This window comes from Salvelinus namaycush, unplaced genomic scaffold, assembly GCF_016432855.1.
Source record: "Salvelinus namaycush isolate Seneca unplaced genomic scaffold, SaNama_1.0 Scaffold1560, whole genome shotgun sequence".
Lineage (NCBI taxonomy): Eukaryota > Metazoa > Chordata > Actinopteri > Salmoniformes > Salmonidae > Salvelinus > Salvelinus namaycush.
The window spans coordinates 18,069-41,404 of record NW_024058298.1 but is presented as its reverse complement, the minus strand read 5'-3'; the positions used below and the strand labels follow the sequence as shown (position 1 = coordinate 41,404).

Genomic DNA, 23,336 nt, shown 5'->3' with positions numbered 1-23,336 from the left:
TCGGGTGGCGGGAGGCTCGGGTGGTACACCATATGTAAACATTGTCATAAAGAGCAAAAAAACATTTTCGTGGAACAACCCAGTATTAATTGGAAAGATGGATTAATACACATCCATACAGTGACCAATCAGGATCACTCCAACACCTCTTGAGAGGCCATTCTAGTGTGTCTGCCATAAAAATGTGGGTTATTGTCCCGCTGAAAAATAAAACTATGCCAGGTTTAGGTTTTCAGACGACTGAAGTGGGTTTCCTCTAACTTTTTACCTGGGCTTTGCTCCTTTCATATTTATTTTTATCCTGACAAACTCTCAAACCCTTGCCGGTGACAAGCATACCCATAACATGATGCTGCCACTACAATAGCTCAAAATTGAAAGAAATATGAAAGCCCAGCTAAAAAGTTAAAGGAAAACCATCCATAGTCCTCTGAAAACCAAATCCTGGTTTAGTTTTATTTGTCAGCGGAACAATTACACAAATGTCAATGCCAAAGACACACCACAAGGGGTTTCCAAGATGTGGTGAGTGTTTCTGCATGGTCCAGTCTCAGTCCTTAAATCAAGGTTCTAATATTCATGTCCATCACTGATTCCCAAGCAAATGTACTGAGTTTGGCCGATTTTGACAAAAACAATGGCTACAGTATATTATAGCAAATTCGGGGGGTAGCACCAGGCCGGGACTCAAACCCAGGTCCAGTAACTGTCAAGCCTTAACCATTACGTCAAAACGTCCAAACCTATATTGGGTTGAGGTCACTACATAACCCCCTCCCTTCAGGAGAGCGTGTCCCCATGCTTCTCTATACCAAGTCCCTCACTGATAGCCTACCTGGTGCCATCCCACTTCTGACACCAATGTAGCAATTTCAGGGAGTAGCCCCGACCGGGACTCGAATCCCAGTCCAGCTACTGTCAAGCAAACACCTTAACCGTTATGTCCAAACCTCTTGCCAAGGTTGCTAGGTGTTTGGTTAAGGTCCCTACAAAATGCCCTAATAGGTTGGTAGAATCTGACTCAAAATGATTCACAGCTATGATGGCTACTGAAGGTGCTTCCACAAAGTATTAACTCAGGTATGAAGACATACGCCATCAGTACATATTCATTTTAATGCTTTAATTCATTTGGAACATTTTCTATCATGTTTCTTTCACTTAACACATGTGGAGTAGATTGGTGGGAAAAATCTAATGTAATCCCTTTTTAGATACAATTTTAAGGCAGCGAAATATGAAAGGGTGTGTATTCTTTCATTAGCGACTGTACATACAAACATTTTTGATTAATCGATACAATGACACAGACACCATGGGCATTTCAGTAGTAAATTGTGTTAGAAACTGTAAAGAGCGGTCAGATCTCAGGTGTTCCTGTAAGGATGTCATCAGGCCCCAGAGGAACAGAACACTTACAGAGGAAAACAATGGTATGATACACCTTGATATACATCAGCCAGTTTATTAGGTACAGCACCTAGTTCTCCAAAACGGATCGCTCCAGACAGTGAGTAACGTGCCCGTTGCTTGCTATATAAAGCATGCAGATAGGCATTCAGTTACTGTTTGATTGAACGTTAGAATAGGCAAAACGAGAGACCTAAGCAATGATCGTCAGTGCCAGGCACGCCGGATACAGTATCTCAGAAACAGCAGACCTCCTAGGCTTTTCACGTGCGACAGTGTCTAGGGTTTACCGAGAATGGTTTGACAAACAAAAAACATTCAGTCAGTGGCAGTCCTGTGGGCAAAAACAGCCCATTGATGAGAGAAGTCGAAGGAGAATGGTTTGACAAACAAAAAACATTCAGTCGGTGGCAGTCCTGTGGGCAAAAACAGCCCATAGATGAGAGAAGTCGAAGGAGAATGGCAAGAATCACGCAAGCGGACCACAAACAGACAAATAACAGCGGTGTGCAGAACGGCATCTCCGGAACACACGACTCGTCGATCCTTCACGGATAGGCTATTGCAGCAGACGACCACACAGGGCTCCAGTGGGCACGCCATCACCAACACTGGACAATTGAGAAGTGTAAAAAATATTGCCTGGTCCGACGAATCCCGGTTCCTGTTGCGCCATGCTGATGGCAGAGTCAGGATTTGGTATAAACAGCATGTGTCCATGGACCTATCCTGGCTGGTGTCAACTGTACAGGCTGGTGGTGGTGGACCGCCGTCCAATCTGCAGCAACTGCGTGATGCTATTATGTCAGCATCCTTGTGGAACGTTACCGACTTGTAGAATCCATGCCCGAAGAATTCTGGCTGTTCTGGAGGCAAATGGGGGTCCGACCCGGTACTAGATGGGTGTACCTAATAAACTGTACATACACCTGGAAATAATACATCTGGATGCCCTCACCAAGCCCTTATTGGGTTAGGGTTAGATAGTGTCATGAGGGAGGAGAATATGGCCCTTTAAAGAGAAAACACACTATGTAATACACCTAGATACTCAACAAGCCTTATTGTAATAGACAAATAATAATATAACCTTAATTAATCATCAAATAGAAATGGGAGTTCCTCCTTCACAACCAGAATAAAATGTACAGTCTTAAAACACAACCAGAATAAAACGTATAGTCTTGACAATCTGTCAAACAAAACTGCCACTCAATACATACAGTAACCTAACCTTAACCCAGTACAGGGATGGGGAGGGTACTATCCTAACCCAGTACAAGGATGGGGAGGGCACCATCCTAACCCAGTACAGGGATGGGGAGGGTACTATCCTAACCCAGTACAGGGATGGGGAGGGCACCATCCTAACCCAGTACAGGGATGGGGAGGGTACCATCCTAACCCAGTACAGGGATGGGGAGGGCACCATCCTAACCCAGTACAGGGATGGGGAGGGTACCATCCTAACCCAGTACAGGGATGGGGAGGGCACCATCCTAACCCAGTACAGGGATGGGGAGGGTACCATCCTAACCCAGTACAGGGATGGGGAGGGTACCATCCTAACCCAGTACAGGGATGGGGAGGGCACCATCCTAACCCAGTACAGGGATGGGGAGGGTACTATCCTAACCCAGTACAGGGATGGGGAGGGTACTATCCTAACCCAGTACAGGGATGGGGAGGGTACTATCCTAACCCAGTACAGGGGAGGGCGCAATCCTGCACAATAAAGAACTTTTTGGAAGGAAGATAAAAATAAGACTGAACAAATTTGATTATGAGGTTCAATGTTTTACATGACAATGCATTTTAAAACACTGCAGATGAACCATGCTGGTGCCTTTCCCTACTGGACTAACTGGAACTTCCTGTACCCTGTCATGTGACTATAGAATTTCCTGTATCTGTGGTACGTGTGTGTGTGTGTGTATGTGTGTGCGTGCGTGCGTGCGTGCGTGCGTGCGTGCGTGCGTGCGTGCGTGCGTGCGTGCGTGCGTGCGTGCGTGCGTGCGCTATTGGACCATGGTAATATCCCAAGGCATTAGTGTTAGCTAGGTTTACGATTAGGTTTAGTTTTAGTGCTAGGTTTAAGCTTAGGTTTAGTGCTAGGTTTAGGGTTAGGTTTAGTGCTAGGTTTAGGGTTAGGTTTAGTGCTAGGTTTAGGGTTAGGTTTAGGCGTAGGGTTGCTCTGTACAGATGGCTTTAGTGAAGTAGCACCGTCTTCTTTGTAAAAATACTGTTCTGAACATTTTACTCTGCCTTAGAGCATCACAGATAGGTATAAAATCCATACAAACCAGTAGCTAGGGATATTAGAAAACATATACTGGAAACTTTCCTGTCAACATTGCTTAAAATTCATATAAAACATGTATACTAGTGAGGTTCATTCGACGTCTTCCTGACAGAATAAACAAATTTAGGCCAAAGATTAACAAACATGGTAATGTAGCAGACTAACAAGGTAATATGGTAGACAAACAAGGTAATGTAGTATACTAACATGATAATGCAGTAGACTAACGTGATAATGTAGTAAACTAACAGGTTAGACAACAGGGTAATGTAGTAGACTAACATGGTAATGTATTAAACTAACAGGGTAGACTAACAGGGTAGTGTAGTAGGCCAATAGGGTAGACTAACAGGGTAATGTAGTAGACTAACAGGTTAGACAACAGGGTAATCTATTAAACTAACAGGGTAGACTAACAGGGTAATGTAGTAGACTAACAGGGTAGATAACATGGTAATGTAGTAGACTGACAGGTTAGACAACAGGGTAATGTAGTAGACTAACATGATAATGTAGGAGACTAACATGGTAAATAACATGGTAATGTAGTAGACTAACAGGGTAATGTAGTAGACTAACAGGTTAATGTATTAAACTAACAGGGTAGACTAACAGGGTAATGTAGTTGACTAATAGGGTAGACTAACAGGGTAGTGTAGTAGACTAACGGGGTAGTGTAGTAGACTAATAGGGTAGACTAACAGGGTAATGTAGTAGACTAACAGGTTAATGTTTTAAACTAATAGGGTAGACTAACAGGGTAGTGTAGAAGACTAACAGGGTAGTGTAGTTGACTAATAGGGTAGACTAACAGGGTAATGTAGGAGACTAACAAGGTAGATAACATGGTAATGTAGTAGACTAACAGGTTAGACAACATGGTAATGTAGTAGACTAACAGGGTAATGTAGGAGACTAACATAGCAATGTAGTAGACTAACAGGGTAATGCAGGAGACTAACGTAGTAGACTAACATGTTAGACAACAGGGTGATGTAGTAGACTAACAGGGTAGGGTAGGATACTAACAGGGTAATGTAGGAGACTAACAAGGTAGATAACATGGTAATGTAGTAGACTAACAGGTTAGACAACATGGTAATGTAGTAGACTAACAGGGTAATGTAGGAGACTAACAGGGTAATGTAGGAGACTAACGTAGTAGACTAACATGTTAGACAACAGGGTAATGTAGTAGACTAACAGGGCAGGGTAGGACACTAACAGGGTAATGTAGGAGACTAACAGGGTAATGTAGTAGACTAACATGGTAATGTAGTAGACTAACAGGGTAGGGTAGGATAATAACAGGGTAATGTAGTAGACTAACAGGGTAATGTAGTAGACTAACAGGGTAATGTAGGAGACTAACAGGGTAGGGTAGGAGACTAACAGGGTAATGTAGTAGACTAACAGGGTAGGGTAGGAGACTAACAGGGTCATGTAGTAGACTAACAGGGTAATGCAGGAGACTAACGTAGTAGACTAACATGTTAGACAACAGGGTAATGTAGTAGACTAACAGGGTAGGGTAGTAGACTAACAGGGTAATGTAGGAGACTAACAGGGTAATGTAGTAGACTAACAGGGTCATGTAGTAGACTAACAGGGTAATGTAGTAGACTAACAGGGTAGGGTAGGATAATAACAGGGTAATGTAGTAGACTAACAGGGTAATGTAGGATAATAACATGGTAGGGTAGTAGACTAACAGGGTAGGGTAGGATAATAACAGGGTAATGTAGTAGAATAACAGGTTAGGGTAGGAGACTAACAGGGTAATGTAGTAGACTAACAGGGTAGGGTAGGATAATAACAGGGTAATGTAGTAGACTAACAGGGTCATGTAGTAGACTAACAGGGTAATGTAGTAGACTAACAGGGTAGGGTAGGAGACTAACAGGGTAATGTAGTAGACTAACAGGGTAGGGTAGGATAATAACATGGTAGGGTAGTAGACTAACAGGGTAGGGTAGGATAAGAACAGGGTCATGTAGTAGACTAACAGGGTAGGGTAGGATAATAACAGGGTAGGGTAGGAGACTAACAGGGTAGGGTAGGATAATAACAGGGTAGGGTAGGATAATAACAGGGTAATGTAGTAGAATAACAGGTTAGGGTAGGATAATAACAGGGTAATGTAGTAGACTAACAGGGTCATGTAGTAGACTAACAGGGTAGGGTAGGATAATAACAGGGTCATGTAGTAGACTAACAGGGTAGGGTAGGATAATAACAGGGTCATGTAGTAGACTAACAGGGTAGGGTAGGATAATAACAGGGTCATGTAGTAGACTAACAGGGTAATGTAGGAGACTAACAGGGTCATGTAGTAGACTAACAGGGTAGGGTAGGATAATAACAGGGTAGGGTAGTAGACTAACAGGGTAGGGTAGGATAATAACAGGGTAGTGTAGTAGACTAACAGGGTAATGTAGTAGACTAACAGGGTAGGGTAGGATAATAACAGGGTCATGTAGTAGACTAACAGGGTAATGTAGTAGACTAACAGGGTAATGTAGGAGACTAACAGGGTCATGTAGTAGACTAACAGGGTAATGTAGTAGACTAACAGGGTAATGTAGTAGACTAACAGGGTAGGGTAGGATTATAACAGGGTCATGTAGTGGACTAACAGGGTAATGTAGTAGACTAACAGGGTAGGGTAGGATAATAACAGGGTCATGTAGTAGACTAACAGGGTAATGTAGTAGACTAACAGGGTAGGGTGGGATAATAACAGGGTAATGTAGTAGCCTAACAGGGTAGGGTAGGATAATAACAAGGTAATGTAGTAGACTAACAGGGTAATGTAGTAGAATAACAGGGTAATGTTGTAGACTAACAGGGTAATGTAGTAGACTAACAGGGTAATGTAATAGACTAACAGGGTAATGTAGTAGACTAACAGGGTAATGTAGTAGACTAACAGGGTAATGTAGTAGACTAACAGGGTAGGGTAGGATAATAACAGGGTAGGGTAGGATAATAACAGGGTAGGGTAGGATAATAACAGGGTAGGATAATAACAGGGTCATGTAATAGACTAACAGGGTAATGTAATAGACTAACAGGGTAATGTAGTAGACTAACAGGGTAATGTAGTAGACTAACAGGGTAGGGTAGGATAATAACAGGGTAGGATAATAACAGGGTCATGTAATAGACTAACAGGGTAATGTAATAGACTAACAGGGTAATGTAGTAGACTAACAGGGTAATGTAGTAGACTAACAGGGTAGGGTAGGAGACTAACAGGGTAATGTAGTAGACTAACAGGGTAATGTAGTAGACTAACAGGGTAGGGTAGGATAATAACAGGGTAGGATAATAACAGGGTAATGTAGTAGACTAACAGGGTAGGGTAGGATAATAACAGGGTAGGATAATAACAGGGTAATGTAGTAGACTAACAGGGTAGGGTAGGATAATAACAGGGTAGGATAATAACAGGGTCATGTAGTAGACTAACAGGGTAGGGTAGGATAATAACAGGGTAGGGTAGGATAATAACAGTGTAGGATAATAACAGGGTAGGGTAGGATAATAACAGGGTAGGATAATAACAGGGTAGGGTAGGATAATAACAGGGTAGGGTAGGATAATAACAGGGTAGGATAATAACAGGGTCCCTAAACAGAATAAAGTTGTTCTGAAACACACCATTTGATTTAAATATATCTATTCCTAATAAACATTTATCATCAATTTCATTATTGGAAAATATGTCGATATTGTAGATATTTCGATGGAGGAGGTATTTACTTGTATATTCATAAAAAGTTCATACTAAATGCTCAACTCCATGTGATGCTGTCTTTGGAAAATAGACGTCTGAAAGCATACTGCCACTGGTGTTGCCAGGTTACTGGTGTTGCCAGGTTACAGCCACTGGTGTTGCCAGGTTACAGCCACTGGTGCTGTCAGAATACCTCCACAGAGGGTTAGGGTCCAGGTGTGACAGTCCTTCAGTGATATCAGGGGTTAGAGGTTCAGTTGTCCAGCAGTTGTCGGAGCGCTCTCTCAATGTTCATGCGGTGTCCGACTCGTGTCACGCCCAGTTCAGCGAAGTCATCCTTGGTGAGGGCAGGGAGGTGGGAACCCTCAATCTCATGCTCCTGGAAGCGGGCACGATGCTCTGCCAAACCAACACTCTCCAGCCAGTCTCCCACATCATACTTACTCCACAGAGCTAGAGGGCGTTGGCGCCACGGCCGCAGGGCGAGCAGGGGGGAGCCCAGTACGGGGGAGGGGCAGGGGGAGGCGTGGGGGGAGGGGGAGGGCGAGCGGGAACGGGTTCGAGCGCTGGCACTCCGCATTACGAAGCGGACCTCCTTGGGCTCCGAAGGCAAGCTGAGGCTAGACGACTTGAGGATGGTGTGGTGGTGATGGGAGGAGCTAAGGCCAAAGCCCCGCCCAGAACTGACCTCTGACCTGTCTGGGGAGAGGACAGGAGCAGGTGAGGGGGAGGGACTGGGACTGCGGCGAGGTGTGATTGGGTAGCGGCTCCCCGGTCGGACTGTGTAGGTGGTGCCACCAAAACCTCTCTGGGAGATGGTGTGGACATCCCCAAGACTACTAAACAACCTGAGAGAGAGGGAGATGGAGAGAGAGATGGAGGGGGAAAGAGAGAGATGGAGGGGAGAGAGGGACAGTGAGATGGAGGGGGAGAGAGACATACAGTGGGGCAAAAAAGTATTTAGTCAGCCACCAATTGTGCAAGTTCTCCCACTTAAAAAGATGAGAGAGGCCTGTAATTTTCATCATAGGTACACTTCAACTATGAAGAAAATCACATTGTAGGATTTTTTATGAATTTATTTGCAAATTACGGTGGAAAATAAGTATTTGGTCACCTACAAACAAGCAAGATTTCTGGCTCTCACAGACCTGTAACTTCTTCTTTAAACATCACAAACCCTTGGAGGTACTGACTAGAGCATTAGTATAGAGAGACAGTTATCATTAGGGACTAAAATAGATACAGTTATCATTAGGGCACTAGTCTAGAGATACAGTTATCATTAGGGCACTAGTCTAGAGATATAGTTATCATTAGGGTACTAGTTAAATGGGCAGTTATCATTAGGGCACAAGTTAAAAAGACAGTTATCATTAGGGCACTAGTCTAGAGATACAGTTATCATTAGGGCACTAGTCTAGAGATACAGTTATCATTAGGGCACTAGTCTAGAGATACAGTTATCATTAGGGCACTAGTCTAGAGATACAGTTATCATTAGGGACTCAAATAGATACAGTTATCATTAGGGCACTAGTCTAGAGATACAGTTATCATTAGGGCACTAGTCTAGAGATACAGTTATCATTAGGGCACTAGTCTAGAGATACAGTTATCATTAGGGCACTAGTCTAGAGATACAGTTATCATTAGGGCACTAGTCTAGAGATACAGTTATCATTAGGGCACTAGTCTAGAGAGACAGTTATCATTAGGGCACTAGTCTAGAGATACAGTTATCATTAGGGCACTAGTCTAGAGATACAGTTATCATTAGGGCACTAGTCTAGAGATACAGTTATCATTAGGGCACTAGTCTAGAGACAGTTATCATTAGGGAACTAGTCTAGAGACAGTTATCATTAGGGCACTAGTCTAGAGATACAGTTATCATTAGGGCACTAGTCTAGAGATACAGTTATCATTAGGGCACTAGTCTAGATACAGTTATCATTAGGGCACTAGTCTAGAGATACAGTTATCATTAGGGTACTAGTCTAGAGATACAGTTATCATTAGGGCACTAGTCTAGAGATACAGTTATCATTAGGGCACTAGTCTAGAGATACAGTTATCATTAGGGCACTAGTCTAGAGATACAGTTATCATTAGGGCACTAGTCTAGAGATACAGTTATCATTAGGGCACTAGTCTAGAGATACAGTTATCATTAGAGCACTAGTCTAGAGATACAGTTATCATTAGGGCACTAGTCTAGAGATACAGTTATCATTAGGGCACTAGTCTAGATACAGTTATCATTAGGGTACTAGTCTAGAGATACAGTTATCATTAGGGCACTAGTCTAGAGATACAGTTATCATTAGGGCACTAGTCTAGAGACAGTTATCATTAGGGTACTAGTCTAGAGATACAGTTATCATTAGGGCACTAGTCTAGAGATACAGTTATCATTAGGGCACTAGTCTAGAGATACAGTTATCATTAGGGCACTAGTCTAGAGATACAGTTATCATTAGGGCACTAGTCTAGAGATACAGTTATCATTAGGGCACTAGTCTAGAGATACAGTTATCATTAGGGCACTAGTCTAGAGATACAGTTATCATTAGGGCACTAGTCTAGAGATACAGTTATCATTAGGGCACTAGTCTAGAGATACAGTTATCATTAGGGCACTAGTCTAGAGACAGTTATCATTAGGGTACTAGTCTAGAGATACAGTTATCATTAGGGCACTAGTCTAGAGATACAGTTATCATTAGGGCACTAGTCTAGATACAGTTATCATTAGGGCACTAGTCTAGAGATACAGTTATCATTAGGGCACTAGTCTAGAGATACAGTTATCATTAGGGTACTAGTCTAGAGATACAGTTATCATTAGGGTACTAGTCTAGATACAGTTATCATTAGGGTACTAGTCTAGAGAGACAGTTATCATTAGGGCACTAGTCTAGATACAGTTATCATTAGGGCACTAGTCTAGATACAGTTATCATTAGGGCACTAGTCTAGAGATACAGTTATCATTAGGGCACTAGTCTAGAGACAGTTATCATTAGGGCACTAGTCTAGATACAGTTATCATTAGGGTACTAGTCTAGAGAGACAGTTATCATTAGGGCACTAGTCTAGAGATACAGTTATCATTAGGGTACTAGTCTAGATATACAGTTATCATTAGGGAACTAGTCTAGATACAGTTATCATTAGGGCACTAGTCTAGAGATACAGTTATCATTAGGGTACTAGTCTAGAGATACAGTTATCATTAGGGAACTAGTCTAGAGATACAGTTATCATTAGGGTACTAGTCTAGAGATACAGTTATCATTAGGGAACTAGTCTAGAGATACAGTTATCATTAGGGTACTAGTCTAGAGATACAGTTATCATTAAGGCACTAGTCTAGAGATACAGTTATCATTAGGGTACTAGTCTAGAGATACAGTTATCATTAGGGCACTAGTCTAGAGATACAGTTATCATTAGGGCACTAGTCTAGAGACAGTTATCATTAGGGCACTAGTCTAGAGATACAGTTATCATTAGGGCACTAGTCTAGAGATACAGTTATCATTAGGGCACTAGTCTAGAGACAGTTATCATTAGGGCACTAGTCTAGATACAGTTATCATTAGGGAACTAGTCTAGAGATACAGTTATCATTAGGGAACTAGTCTAGAGATACAGTTATCATTAGGGCACTAGTATAGAGATACAGTTATCATTAGGGCACTAGTCTAGAGACAGTTATCATTAGGCCACTAGTCTAGATACAGTTATCATTAGGGAACTAGTCTAGAGATACAGTTATCATTAGGGAACTAGTCTAGAGATACAGTTATCATTAGGGAACTAGTCTAGAGATACAGTTATCATTAGGGAACTAGTCTAGAGATACAGTTATCATTAGGGCACTAGTCTAGAGAGACAGTTATCATTAGGGAACTAGTCTAGAGAGACAGTTATCATTAGGGCACTAGTCTAGAGATACAGTTATCATTAGGGCACTAGTCTAGAGATACAGTTATCATTAGGGCACTAGTCTAGAGACAGTTATCATTAGGGACTCAAATAGATACAGTTATCATTAGGGCACTAGTCTAGAGAGACAGTTATCATTAGGGTACTAGTCTAGAGATACAGTTATCATTAGGGCACTAGTCTAGAGATACAGTTATCATTAGGGCACTAGTCTAGAGATACAGTTATCATTAGGGCACTAGTCTAGAGATACAGTTATCATTAGGGCACTAGTCTAGAGATACAGTTATCATTAGGGCACTAGTCTAGAGAGACAGTTATCATTAGGGCACTAGTCTAGAGATACAGTTATCATTAGGGCACTAGTCTAGATATACAGTTATCATTAGGGCACTAGTCTAGAGATACAGTTATCATTAGGGAACTAGTCTAGAGATACAGTTATCATTAGGGCACTAGTCTAGAGAGACAGTTATCATTAGGGCACTAGTCTAGAGATACAGTTATCATTAGGGCACTAGTCTAGAGATACAGTTATCATTAGGGCACTAGTCTAGAGATACAGTTATCATTAGGGCACTAGTCTAGAGATACAGTTATCATTAGGGTACTAGTCTAGATACAGTTATCATTAGGGCACTAGTCTAGAGATACAGTTATCATTAGGGAACTAGTCTAGAGATACAGTTATCATTAGGGCACTAGTCTAGATACAGTTATCATTAGGGCACTAGTCTAGAGATACAGTTATCATTAGGGTACTAGTCTAGATACAGTTATCATTAGGGCACTAGTCTAGAGATACAGTTATCATTAGGGAACTAGTCTAGAGATACAGTTATCATTAGGGCACTAGTCTAGAGATACAGTTATCATTAGGGCACTAGTCTAGAGATACAGTTATCATTAGGGCACTAGTCTAGAGATACAGTTATCATTAGGGCACTAGTCTAGAGATACAGTTATCATTAGGGTACTAGTTAAAGAGACAGTTATCATTAGGGCACTAGTCTAGAGAGACAGTTATCATTAGGGCACTAGTCTAGAGATACAGTTATCATTAGGGCACTAGTCTAGAGATACAGTTATCATTAGGGTACTAGTTAAAGAGACAGTTATCATTAGGGTACTAGTCTAGAGATACAGTTATCATTAGGGCACTAGTCTAGAGATACAGTTATCATTAGGGCACTAGTCTAGAGATACAGTTATCATTAGGGCACTAGTCTAGATACAGTTATCATTAGGGCACTAGTCTAGAGATACAGTTATCATTAGGGCACTAGTCTAGAGATACAGTTATCATTAGGGAACTAGTCTAGAGATACAGTTATCATTAGGGTACTAGTCTAGAGATACAGTTATCATTAGGGTACTAGTCTAGAGATACAGTTATCATTAGGGCACTAGTCTAGAGATACAGTTATCATTAGGGCACTAGTCTAGAGATACAGTTATCATTAGGGCACTAGTCTAGAGATACAGTTATCATTAGGGCACTAGTCTAGAGATACAGTTATCATTAGGGCACTAGTCTAGAGATACAGTTATCATTAGGGCACTAGTCTAGAGATACAGTTATCATTAGGGCACTAGTCTAGAGATACAGTTATCATTAGGGCACTAGTCTAGAGATACAGTTATCATTAGGTCACTAGTCTAGATACAGTTATCATTAGGGCACTAGTCTAGAGATACAGTTATCATTAGGGCACTAGTCTAGAGAGACAGTTATCATTAGGGCACTAGTCTAGAGATACAGTTATCATTAGGGCACTAGTCTAGATACAGTTATCAATAGGGCACTAGTCTAGAGATACAGTTATCATTAGGGCACTAGTCTAGAGATACAGTTATCATTAGGGCACTAGTCTAGAGAGACAGTTATCATTAGGGTACTAGTCTAGAGACAGTTATCATTAGGGTACTAGTCTAGAGATACAGTTATCATTAGGGTACTAGTCTAGAGAGACAGTTATCATTAGGGTACTAGTCTAGAGATACAGTTATCATTAGGGCACTAGTCTAGAGATACAGTTATCATTAGGGTACTAGTCTAGAGACAGTTATCATTAGGGCACTAGTCTAGATACAGTTATCATTAGGGCACTAGTCTAGAGACAGTTATCATTAGGGCACTAGTCTAGAGATACAGTTATCATTAGGGCACTAGTCTAGAGATACAGTTATCATTAGGGCACTAGTCTAGAGATACAGTTATCATTAGGGTACTAGTCTAGAGATACAGTTATCATTAGGGCACTAGTCTAGAGATACAGTTATCATTAGGGTACTAGTCTAGAGACAGTTATCATTAGGGTACTAGTCTAGAGATACAGTTATCATTAGGGCACTAGTCTAGAGATACAGTTATCATTAGGGCACTAGTCTAGATACAGTTATCATTAGGGCACTAGTCTAGATACAGTTATCATTAGGGCACTAGTCTAGATACAGTTATCATTAGGGCACTAGTCTAGAGATACAGTTATCATTAGGGTACTAGTCTAGAGATACAGTTATCATTAGGGTACTAGTCTAGAGATACAGTTATCATTAGGGCACTAGTCTAGAGATACAGTTATCATTAGGGTACTAGTCTAGAGAGACAGTTATCATTAGGGAACTAGTCTAGAGAGATAGTTATCATTAGGGCACTAGTCTAGAGACAGTTATCATTAGGGCACTAGTCTAGAGATACAGTTATCATTAGGGCACTAGTCTAGAGATAGTTATCATTAGGGCACTAGTCTAGATACAGTTATCATTAGGGTACTAGTCTAGAGATACAGTTATCATTAGGGCACTAGTCTAGAGATACAGTTATCATTAGGGCACTAGTCTAGATACAGTTATCATTAGGGCACTAGTCTAGATATACAGTTATCATTAGGGCACTAGTCTAGAGATACAGTTATCATTAGGGCACTAGTCTAGAGATACAGTTATCATTAGGGCACTAGTCTAGAGATACAGTTATCATTAGGGCACTAGTCTAGAGATACAGTTATCATTAGGGCACTAGTCTAGAGATACAGTTATCATTAGGGCACTAGTCTCGATACAGTTATCATTAGGGCACTAGTCTAGATATACAGTTATCATTAGGGCACTAGTCTAGAGACAGTTATCATTAGGGCACTAGTCTAGAGATACAGTTATCATTAGGGCACTAGTCTAGAGATACAGTTATCATTAGGGCACTAGTCTAGAGATACAGTTATCATTAGGGCACTAGTCTAGAGATACAGTTATCATTAGGGTACTAGTCTAGAGAGACAGTTATCATTAGGGCACTAGTCTAGAGATACAGTTATCATTAGGGCACTAGTCTAGAGATACAGTTATCATTAGGGCACTAGTGTTGAGACAGTTATCATTAGGGAACTAGTCTAGAGATAAAGTTATCATTAGGGCACTAGTCTAGAGATACAGTTATCATTAGGGCACTAGTCTAGAGATACCGTTATCATTAGGGCACTAGTCTAGAGAGACAGTTATCATTAGGGCACTAGTCTAGAGATACAGTTATCATTAGGGCACTAGTCTAGAGAGACAGTTATCATTAGGGTACTAGTCTAGAGATACAGTTATCATTAGGGTACTAGTCTAGAGATACAGTTATCATTAGGGTACTAGTCTAGATACAGTTATCATTAGGGCACTAGTCTAGAGACAGTTATCATTAGGGCACTAGTCTAGAGATACAGTTATCATTAGGGCACTAGTCTAGATACAGTTATCATTAGGGCACTAGTCTAGAGATACAGTTATCATTAGGGTACTAGTCTAGAGATACAGTTATCATTAGGGCACTAGTCTAGAGATACAGTTATCATTAGGGAACTAGTCTAGAGATACAGTTATCATTAGGGCACTAGTCTAGAGATACAGTTATCATTAGGGTACTAGTCTAGAGACAGTTATCATTAGGGCACTAGTCTAGAGATACAGTTATCATTAGGGTACTAGTCTAGATACAGTTATCATTAGGGCACTAGTCTAGAGACAGTTATCATTAGGGCACTAGTCTAGAGATACAGTTATCATTAGGGCACTAGTCTAGATACAGTTATCATTAGGGCACTAGTCTAGAGATACAGTTATCATTAGGGTACTAGTCTAGAGATACAGTTATCATTAGGGCACTAGTCTAGAGATACAGTTATCATTAGGGCACTAGTCTAGAGAGACAGTTATCATTAGGGCACTAGTCTAGAGATACAGTTATCATTAGGGCACTAGTCTAGAGATACAGTTATCATTAGGGTACTAGTCTAGAGACAGTTATCATTAGGGCACTAGTCTAGAGATACAGGTATCATTAGGGCACTAGTCTAGAGATACAGTTATCATTAGGGCACTAGTCTAGAGATACAGTTATCATTAGGGCACTAGTCTAGAGATACAGTTATCATTAGGGCACTAGTCTAGAGATACAGTTATCATTAGGGCACTAGTCTAGAGATACAGTTATCATTAGGGTACTAGTCTAGAGATACAGTTATCATTAGGGCACTAGTCTAGAGATACAGTTATCATTAGGGCACTAGTCTAGAGATACAGTTATCATTAGGGCACTAGTCTAGAGATACAGTTATCATTAGGGTACTAGTCTAGAGATACAGTTATCATTAGGGTACTAGTCTAGAGATACAGTTATCATTAGGGTACTAGTCTAGAGATACAGTTATCATTAGGGAACTAGTCTAGAGATACAGTTATCATTAGGGCACTAGTCTAGAGATACAGTTATCATTAGGGTACTAGTCTAGAGATACAGTTATCATTAGGGCACTAGTCTAGAGATACAGTTATCATTAGGGTACTAGTCTAGAGATACAGTTATCATTAGGGCACTAGTCTAGAGATACAGTTATCATTAGGGAACTAGTCTAGAGAGACAGTTATCATTAGGGCACTAGTCTAGAGATACAGTTATCATTAGGGCACTAGTCTAGAGATACAGTTATCATTAGGGTACTAGTCTAGAGACAGTTATCATTAGGGCACTAGTCTAGAGATACAGGTATCATTAGGGCACTAGTCTAGAGATACAGTTATCATTAGGGCACTAGTCTAGAGATACAGTTATCATTAGGGCACTAGTCTAGAGATACAGTTATCATTAGGGTACTAGTCTAGAGACAGTTATCATTAGGGCACTAGTCTAGAGATACAGTTATCATTAGGGTACTAGTCTAGATACAGTTATCATTAGGGCACTAGTCTAGAGACAGTTATCATTAGGGCACTAGTCTAGAGATACAGTTATCATTAGGGCACTAGTCTAGATACAGTTATCATTAGGGCACTAGTCTAGAGATACAGTTATCATTAGGGTACTAGTCTAGAGATACAGTTATCATTAGGGCACTAGTCTAGAGATACAGTTATCATTAGGGCACTAGTCTAGAGAGACAGTTATCATTAGGGCACTAGTCTAGAGATACAGTTATCATTAGGGCACTAGTCTAGAGATACAGTTATCATTAGGGTACTAGTCTAGAGACAGTTATCATTAGGGCACTAGTCTAGAGATACAGGTATCATTAGGGCACTAGTCTAGAGATACAGTTATCATTAGGGCACTAGTCTAGAGATACAGTTATCATTAGGGCACTAGTCTAGAGATACAGTTATCATTAGGGCACTAGTCTAGAGATACAGTTATCATTAGGGCACTAGTCTAGAGATACAGTTATCATTAGGGTACTAGTCTAGAGATACAGTTATCATTAGGGCACTAGTCTAGAGATACAGTTATCATTAGGGCACTAGTCTAGAGATACAGTTATCATTAGGGCACTAGTCTAGAGATACAGTTATCATTAGGGTACTAGTCTAGAGATACAGTTATCATTAGGGTACTAGTCTAGAGATACAGTTATCATTAGGGTACTAGTCTAGAGATACAGTTATCATTAGGGAACTAGTCTAGAGATACAGTTATCATTAGGGCACTAGTCTAGAGATACAGTTATCATTAGGGTACTAGTCTAGAGATACAGTTATCATTAGGGCACTAGTCTAGAGATACAGTTATCATTAGGGTACTAGTCTAGAGATACAGTTATCATTAGGGCACTAGTCTAGAGATACAGTTATCATTAGGGAACTAGTCTAGAGATACAGTTATCATTAGGGCACTAGTCTAGAGATACAGTTATCATTAGGGTACTAGTCTAGAGATACAGTTATCATTAGGGCACTAGTCTAGAGATACAGTTATCATTAGGGTACTAGTCTAGAGATACAGTTATCATTAGGGCACTAGTCTAGAGATACAGTTATCATTAGGGCACTAGTCTAGAGATACAGTTATCATTAGGGCACTAGTCTAGAGATACAGTTATCATTAGGGCACTAGTCTAGAGATACAGTTATCATTAGGGCACTAGTCTAGAGATACAGTTATCATTAGGGCACTAGTCTAGAGATACAGTTATCATTAGAGCATTAGTATAGAGATACAGTTATCATTAGGGCACTAGTCTAGATACAGTTATCATTAGGGTACTAGTCTAGAGATACAGTTATCATTAGGGTACTAGTCTAGATATACAGTTATCATTAGGGTACTAGTCTAGAGATACAGTTATCATTAGGGTACTAGTCTAGAGAGACAGTTATCATTAGGGCACTAGTCTAGAGATACAGTTATCATTAGGGTACTAGTCTAGATACAGTTATCATTAGGGTACTAGTCTAGAGATACAGTTATCATTAGGGTACTAGTCTAGAGATACAGTTATCATTAGGGACTCAAATAGAGACAGTTATCTTTAGGGCACTATTTTAGAGAGGAAAGAGTTATCATTAGGGTACTGGTGTAGCGAAGAGAGAGTTAGTTCATGTTAGGTTATTATGTAGATAGGAAGAGGCGGTGTTTACCCAGCAATCTAAAACCTACGCTTTACTCTCTCCATTGTCTTGGCGACATCTGCAAGAACACAGAGAAATACATGCTAACTCTGTTGTTACCTAGAACACAGAAATACATGCTAACTCTGTTGTTACCTAGAACACAGAAATACATGCTCACTGTGTTGTTACCTAGAACACAGAAATACATGCTAACTCTGTTGTTACCTAGAACACAGAGAAATACATGCTCACTGTGTTGTTACCTAGAACACAGAAATACATGCTAACTCTGTTGTTACCTAGAACACAGAAATACATGCTAACTCTGTTGTTACCTAGAACACAGAGAAATACATGCTCACTGTGTTGTTACCTAGAACACAGAAATACATGCTCTCCCTGTTGTTACCTAGAACACAGAAATACATGCTCTCCCTATTGTTACCTAGAACACAGAGAAATAAATGCTACCTCTGTTGTTACCTAGAACACAGAAATACATGCTCACTGTGCTGTTACCTAGAACACAGAGGAAAACATGCTACCTCTGTTGTCACCTAGAACACAGAGAAACCACATGCTAGCTGTGCTGTTACCTAGGACACAGAGAAATACATGCTAACTCTGTTGTTACCTAGAACACAGAGAAATACATGCTAACTCTGTTGTTTCCTAGTGGAATATATTAATGTAGAGATGTTACCTAGTGGAATATATTAATGTAGTGATGTTTCCTAGTGGAATATATTAATGTAGAGATGTTACCTAGTGGAATATATGAATGTAGAGATGTTAGCTAGTGGAATATATTAATGTAGAGATGTTACCTAGTGGAATATATTAATGTAGAGATGTTACCTAGTGGAATATATGAATGTAGAGATGTTACCTAGTGGAATATATTAATGTAGAGATGTTACTTAGAGGAATATATTAATGTAGTGAGGCTACCTTGCTCCGCCCACAGGGGACCTGTGTCCAGGGTCCAGCAGTCCTGCAGGCTCCTCTCCGAGTGAGTGGGAGTCTTTACTGAGTAACTGGAGACGTGAGGCCAGCTCCAGCCCACCACCCCCCACGGCAGTCGGCCTGCCCTCTTCAGGACTACTCTGCCTGGGCCGAGACTCGGACACCTCCCCCCAAAGTTTGGATCTCCTCTGTAAGACACAACAATCAACATACCAATAATAACAAATACCAACAACAACTGTAAAGAAAGAGCAAAGTCATGTGACTGAAATCTATGAACAATGAAAAGGTGGCATTTTTAGTAGTATCAGTGCACCATATTAAAGGAGTATGTTACTGGATAATACAGTAGGAAATGGGGTTAAATACACTAGAGCCCATCTCCTATCCATACACTGGGGTCTTCTGTGACAGCATGGGCAGCGCCTTTGAGAGGTCTCTCCATTTCAACGTGGTCCATTTCTTCTTCTACTTCTAGGAGAGTATTGGTAGTTCATAAACAAACTGTACAGTTGCATACCACCTACTGTGCTGGAGTGTGTGTCGTCTGAACAGGTATAAAGACAAGGTTGGTGATTTACTGCCCCCTGGAGGGTGTAGTCTGAAGAGGTATAAAGACAAGGTTGGTGATTTACTGCCCCCTGGAGGGTGTAGTCTGAACCAACAGTTTTACAAACTTCAGAGTGTTTTCTATCCAATAGTAATAATAATATGCATATATTAGCATCTGGGACAGAGTAGGAGGCAGTTCACTATGGGTACGCAATTCATCCAAAAGTGAAAATGCTGCCCCCTATATCAAAGAAGTTAATAACTTTTCATGTTCAAAACTGTGCACTCTCCTCAAACAATAGCATGAATTATTTCACTGTAATGTCTACTGTACATTGGACAGTGGAGTTAGATTAACAAGAATTTAAGCTTTCTGCCAATATCAGATATGTCTATGTACTGGGAAATGTTCTTGTTACTTAAAACCTCATGCTAATCGCATTAGCCTACGTTAGCTCAACTGACTACCTCCACTGTTTCTTAGCTAGCACATCGCCCTGTTGATTAAGTTTTATCCTTCTCGCCAAAAAGATGTAGTAACTTGACAAGGAATGCCCACACGCAATTCAATATTACTTTCCTTTAATTTGAACCTAATAAATACAAAATACTTAAACATGGTGGAAGCCCTCAATGACGCTGCACATATTAAAACAGGCTTTCTGGCACAAGAGCCCTGAATCCATCTATATGGGTTAGTAGGGTCAGGGTTACTGTCATAGTGTGGACACTATATAAATAATGACTTTCAATATGGCACAAGAGCCCTGTATCTATCTATATGGGTTAGTAGGGTCTGGGTTACTGTCATAGTGTGGACACTATATAAATAATGACATTCAATATGTTATTGTACTTACCTGCAGTATAGTATGATTACTATTCATGTGTTCATGGTTATTATTGGCCTTGACCTTTCCCCTTTGATGACGTCATCATCCAGAGTTGTACCTGTCCAATGCGACTCTACCACAGGTTGAGTGGGCTGTATCGCTTTGCTGTGTTTGTACCGTTTCTACATGGCTGTACACCTTTCATTTATTAGGTTCAAAGTAAAGGAAAGTAATATTGAATTGCGTGTGGGCATTCCTTGTCAAGTTACTACAGTTACCTAGAAGAGGTCAGGGTTACTTGGAAGAGGTATCAAGGTGGGTCAGGGTTACCTGGAAGAGAGGTATCAGGGTCTGGTCGTCGCCATGGTGGAATAGGGCTACTCATTTCTCATAACTGGAGATTCTCTTTTCTCCGTCTCTCACCTGTCCATCTCCTCATTTAAATTCCATGCGGTCACTGTCTCCTGTCCACTCAAGCTTAACATTATTGTCATCTATCATCCACCAGGTGCCCTTGGAAAGTTCCTCAATGAGCTTGGCACATTGATAAACTAGTTCCTGACGATTGCTCACTGCTCTTCGTTTTGGAGACTTCAACCTCCTGATGTCTGACTTCGCTTTAATTTTTTTCCAACTTTCTCTTTCCCCTTCTTGCCACATCTGATCTCACCCTTTCACAATCCTCTCCAACTCGCAAGGCAGGCAATACACTTGTCATCATCTTTACTAGAGGCTGTTCTCCTACTAATCTCACTGTAACCCCCTCCAGGTCTCTGTTCTCCTACTAATCTCACTGTAACCCCCTCCAGGTCTCTGTTCTCCTACTAATCTCACTGTAACGCCCCTCCAGGTCTCTGTTCTCCTACTAATCTCACTGTAACCCCCTCCAGGTCTCTGTTGTCCTACTAATCTCACTGTAACGCCCCTCCAGGTCTCTGTTCTCCTACTAATCTCACTGTAACCCCCTCCAGGTCTCTGTTGTCCTACTAATCTCACTGTAACCCCCCTCCAGGTCTCTGTTGTCCTACTAATCTCACTGTAACCCCCCTCCAGGTCTCTGTTCTCCTACTAATCTCACTGTAACGCCCCTCCAGGTCTCTGTTCTCCTACTAATCTCACTGTAACCCCCCTCCAGGTCTCTGTTCTCCTACTAATCTCACGGTAACCCCCTCCAAGTCTCTGTTCTCCTACTAATATCACTGTAACCCCCTCCAGGTCTCTGTTCTCCTACTAATCTCACTGTAACCCCCCTCCAGGTCTCTGTTCTCCTACTAATCTCACTGTAACCCCCTCCAGGTCTCTGTTCTCCTACTAATCTCACTGTAACCCCCCTCCAGGTCTCTGTTCTCCTACTAATCCCACTGTAACCCCCCTCCAGGTCTCTGTTCTCCTACTAATCTCACTGTAACCCCCCTCCAGGTCTCTGTTCTCCTACTAATCTCACTTAACCCCCCTCCAGGTCTCTGTTCTCCTACTAATCTCACTGTAACCCCCCTCCAGGTCTCTGTTCTCCTACTAATCTCACTGTAACCCCCCTCCAGGTCTCTGTTCTCCTACTAATCTCACTGTAACCCACCTCCAGGTCTCTGTTCTCCTACTAATCTCACTGTAACCCACCTCCAGGTCTCTGTTCTCCTACTAATCTCACTGCAACCCCCCTCCAGGTCTCTGTTCTCCTACTAATCTCACTGTAACCCCCTCCAGGTCTCTGTTCTCCTACTAATCTCACTGTAACCCTCCTCCAGGTCTCTGTTCTCCTACTAATCTCACTGCAACGCCCCTCCAGGTCTCTGTTCTCCTACTAATCTCACTGTAACCCCCTCCAGGTCTCTGTTCTCCTACTAATCTCACTGTAACCCCCCTCCAGGTCTCTGTTCTCCTACTAATCTCACTGCAACGCCCCTCCAGGTCTCTGATCACTACTTTTCCTTTCTGTCTCCCTTTCCTCCAAACCCCAGTGACTCAGCCCCTACCCAGATGGTCATGCACCGTCGCAATCTTCGCTCTCTGTCTCCCACTACTCTCTCCTCTTCTATCCTATCATCTCTCCTTTCTGCTAAATCCTTCTCCATCCTGTCTCCTAACTCTGCTTCTTCGACCCTACTCTCCTCCCTTTCCGCATGCTATGACTCTCACACTGTCCTCTTTCCTCCCGGCCGGCTCGGCCCTCCCCTCCTGCTCTGTGGCTGAGTGACTCCTTGCGAGTTTACAGAACAGTGCTGCAGGCAGCGGAGCAGAAACGGAGGTAAACTAAACATCCCTCCCTCCTCTCTACCTTCTCTTTCTCTGTACCTGCTGCTAAAGCCACTTTCTACCACATTAAATGTCAAACTTCTGCCTCTAACCCTGGGAAACAATTTTCCATATCCTCCCTCCTTAATCCTCTACCTCCTCCCTCTATGTGGACAACTTTGTCAACCACTTTGAAAAGAAGGTTGACGACATCGGTTCATCATTCACTCAGCCTATTGAGTTCTCTGGTCCCACTCCTTCACTCTGCCTATTGAGTTCTCTGGTCCCACTCCTTCACTCTGCCTATTGAGTTCTCTGGTCCCACTCCTTCACTCAGCCTATTGAGTTCTCTGGTCCCACTCCTTCACTCAGCCTATTGAGTTCTCTGGTCCCACTCACACAGAACTACTCTACACCATGACCTCTTTCTCCAGATGAAATACTGCGACTAGCGAGGTCTGGCCACCTGAAAACCTGCCCG

The 23,336-nt window shown here is 41.6% G+C and overlaps 1 protein-coding gene across 1 annotated transcript in view; it reads right to left on the bottom strand.

Moving 5' to 3' along the window:
• Positions 1-1,102: 1,102 nt before the first annotated feature.
• The window catches only part of LOC120037100 (SH3 and multiple ankyrin repeat domains protein 3-like), a gene marked incomplete at its 5' end in the record, with an annotated part of 37,617 nt that continues 15,383 nt past the window's right edge, over positions 1,103-23,336 (bottom strand). Inside the window, 2 exons of the mRNA XM_038983276.1 lie at positions 1,103-8,299; positions 19,224-19,426. Coding sequence (XP_038839204.1) covers positions 7,705-8,299; positions 19,224-19,426 — 798 coding nt within the window. The remainder of the gene's footprint in view (positions 8,300-19,223; positions 19,427-23,336) is intronic.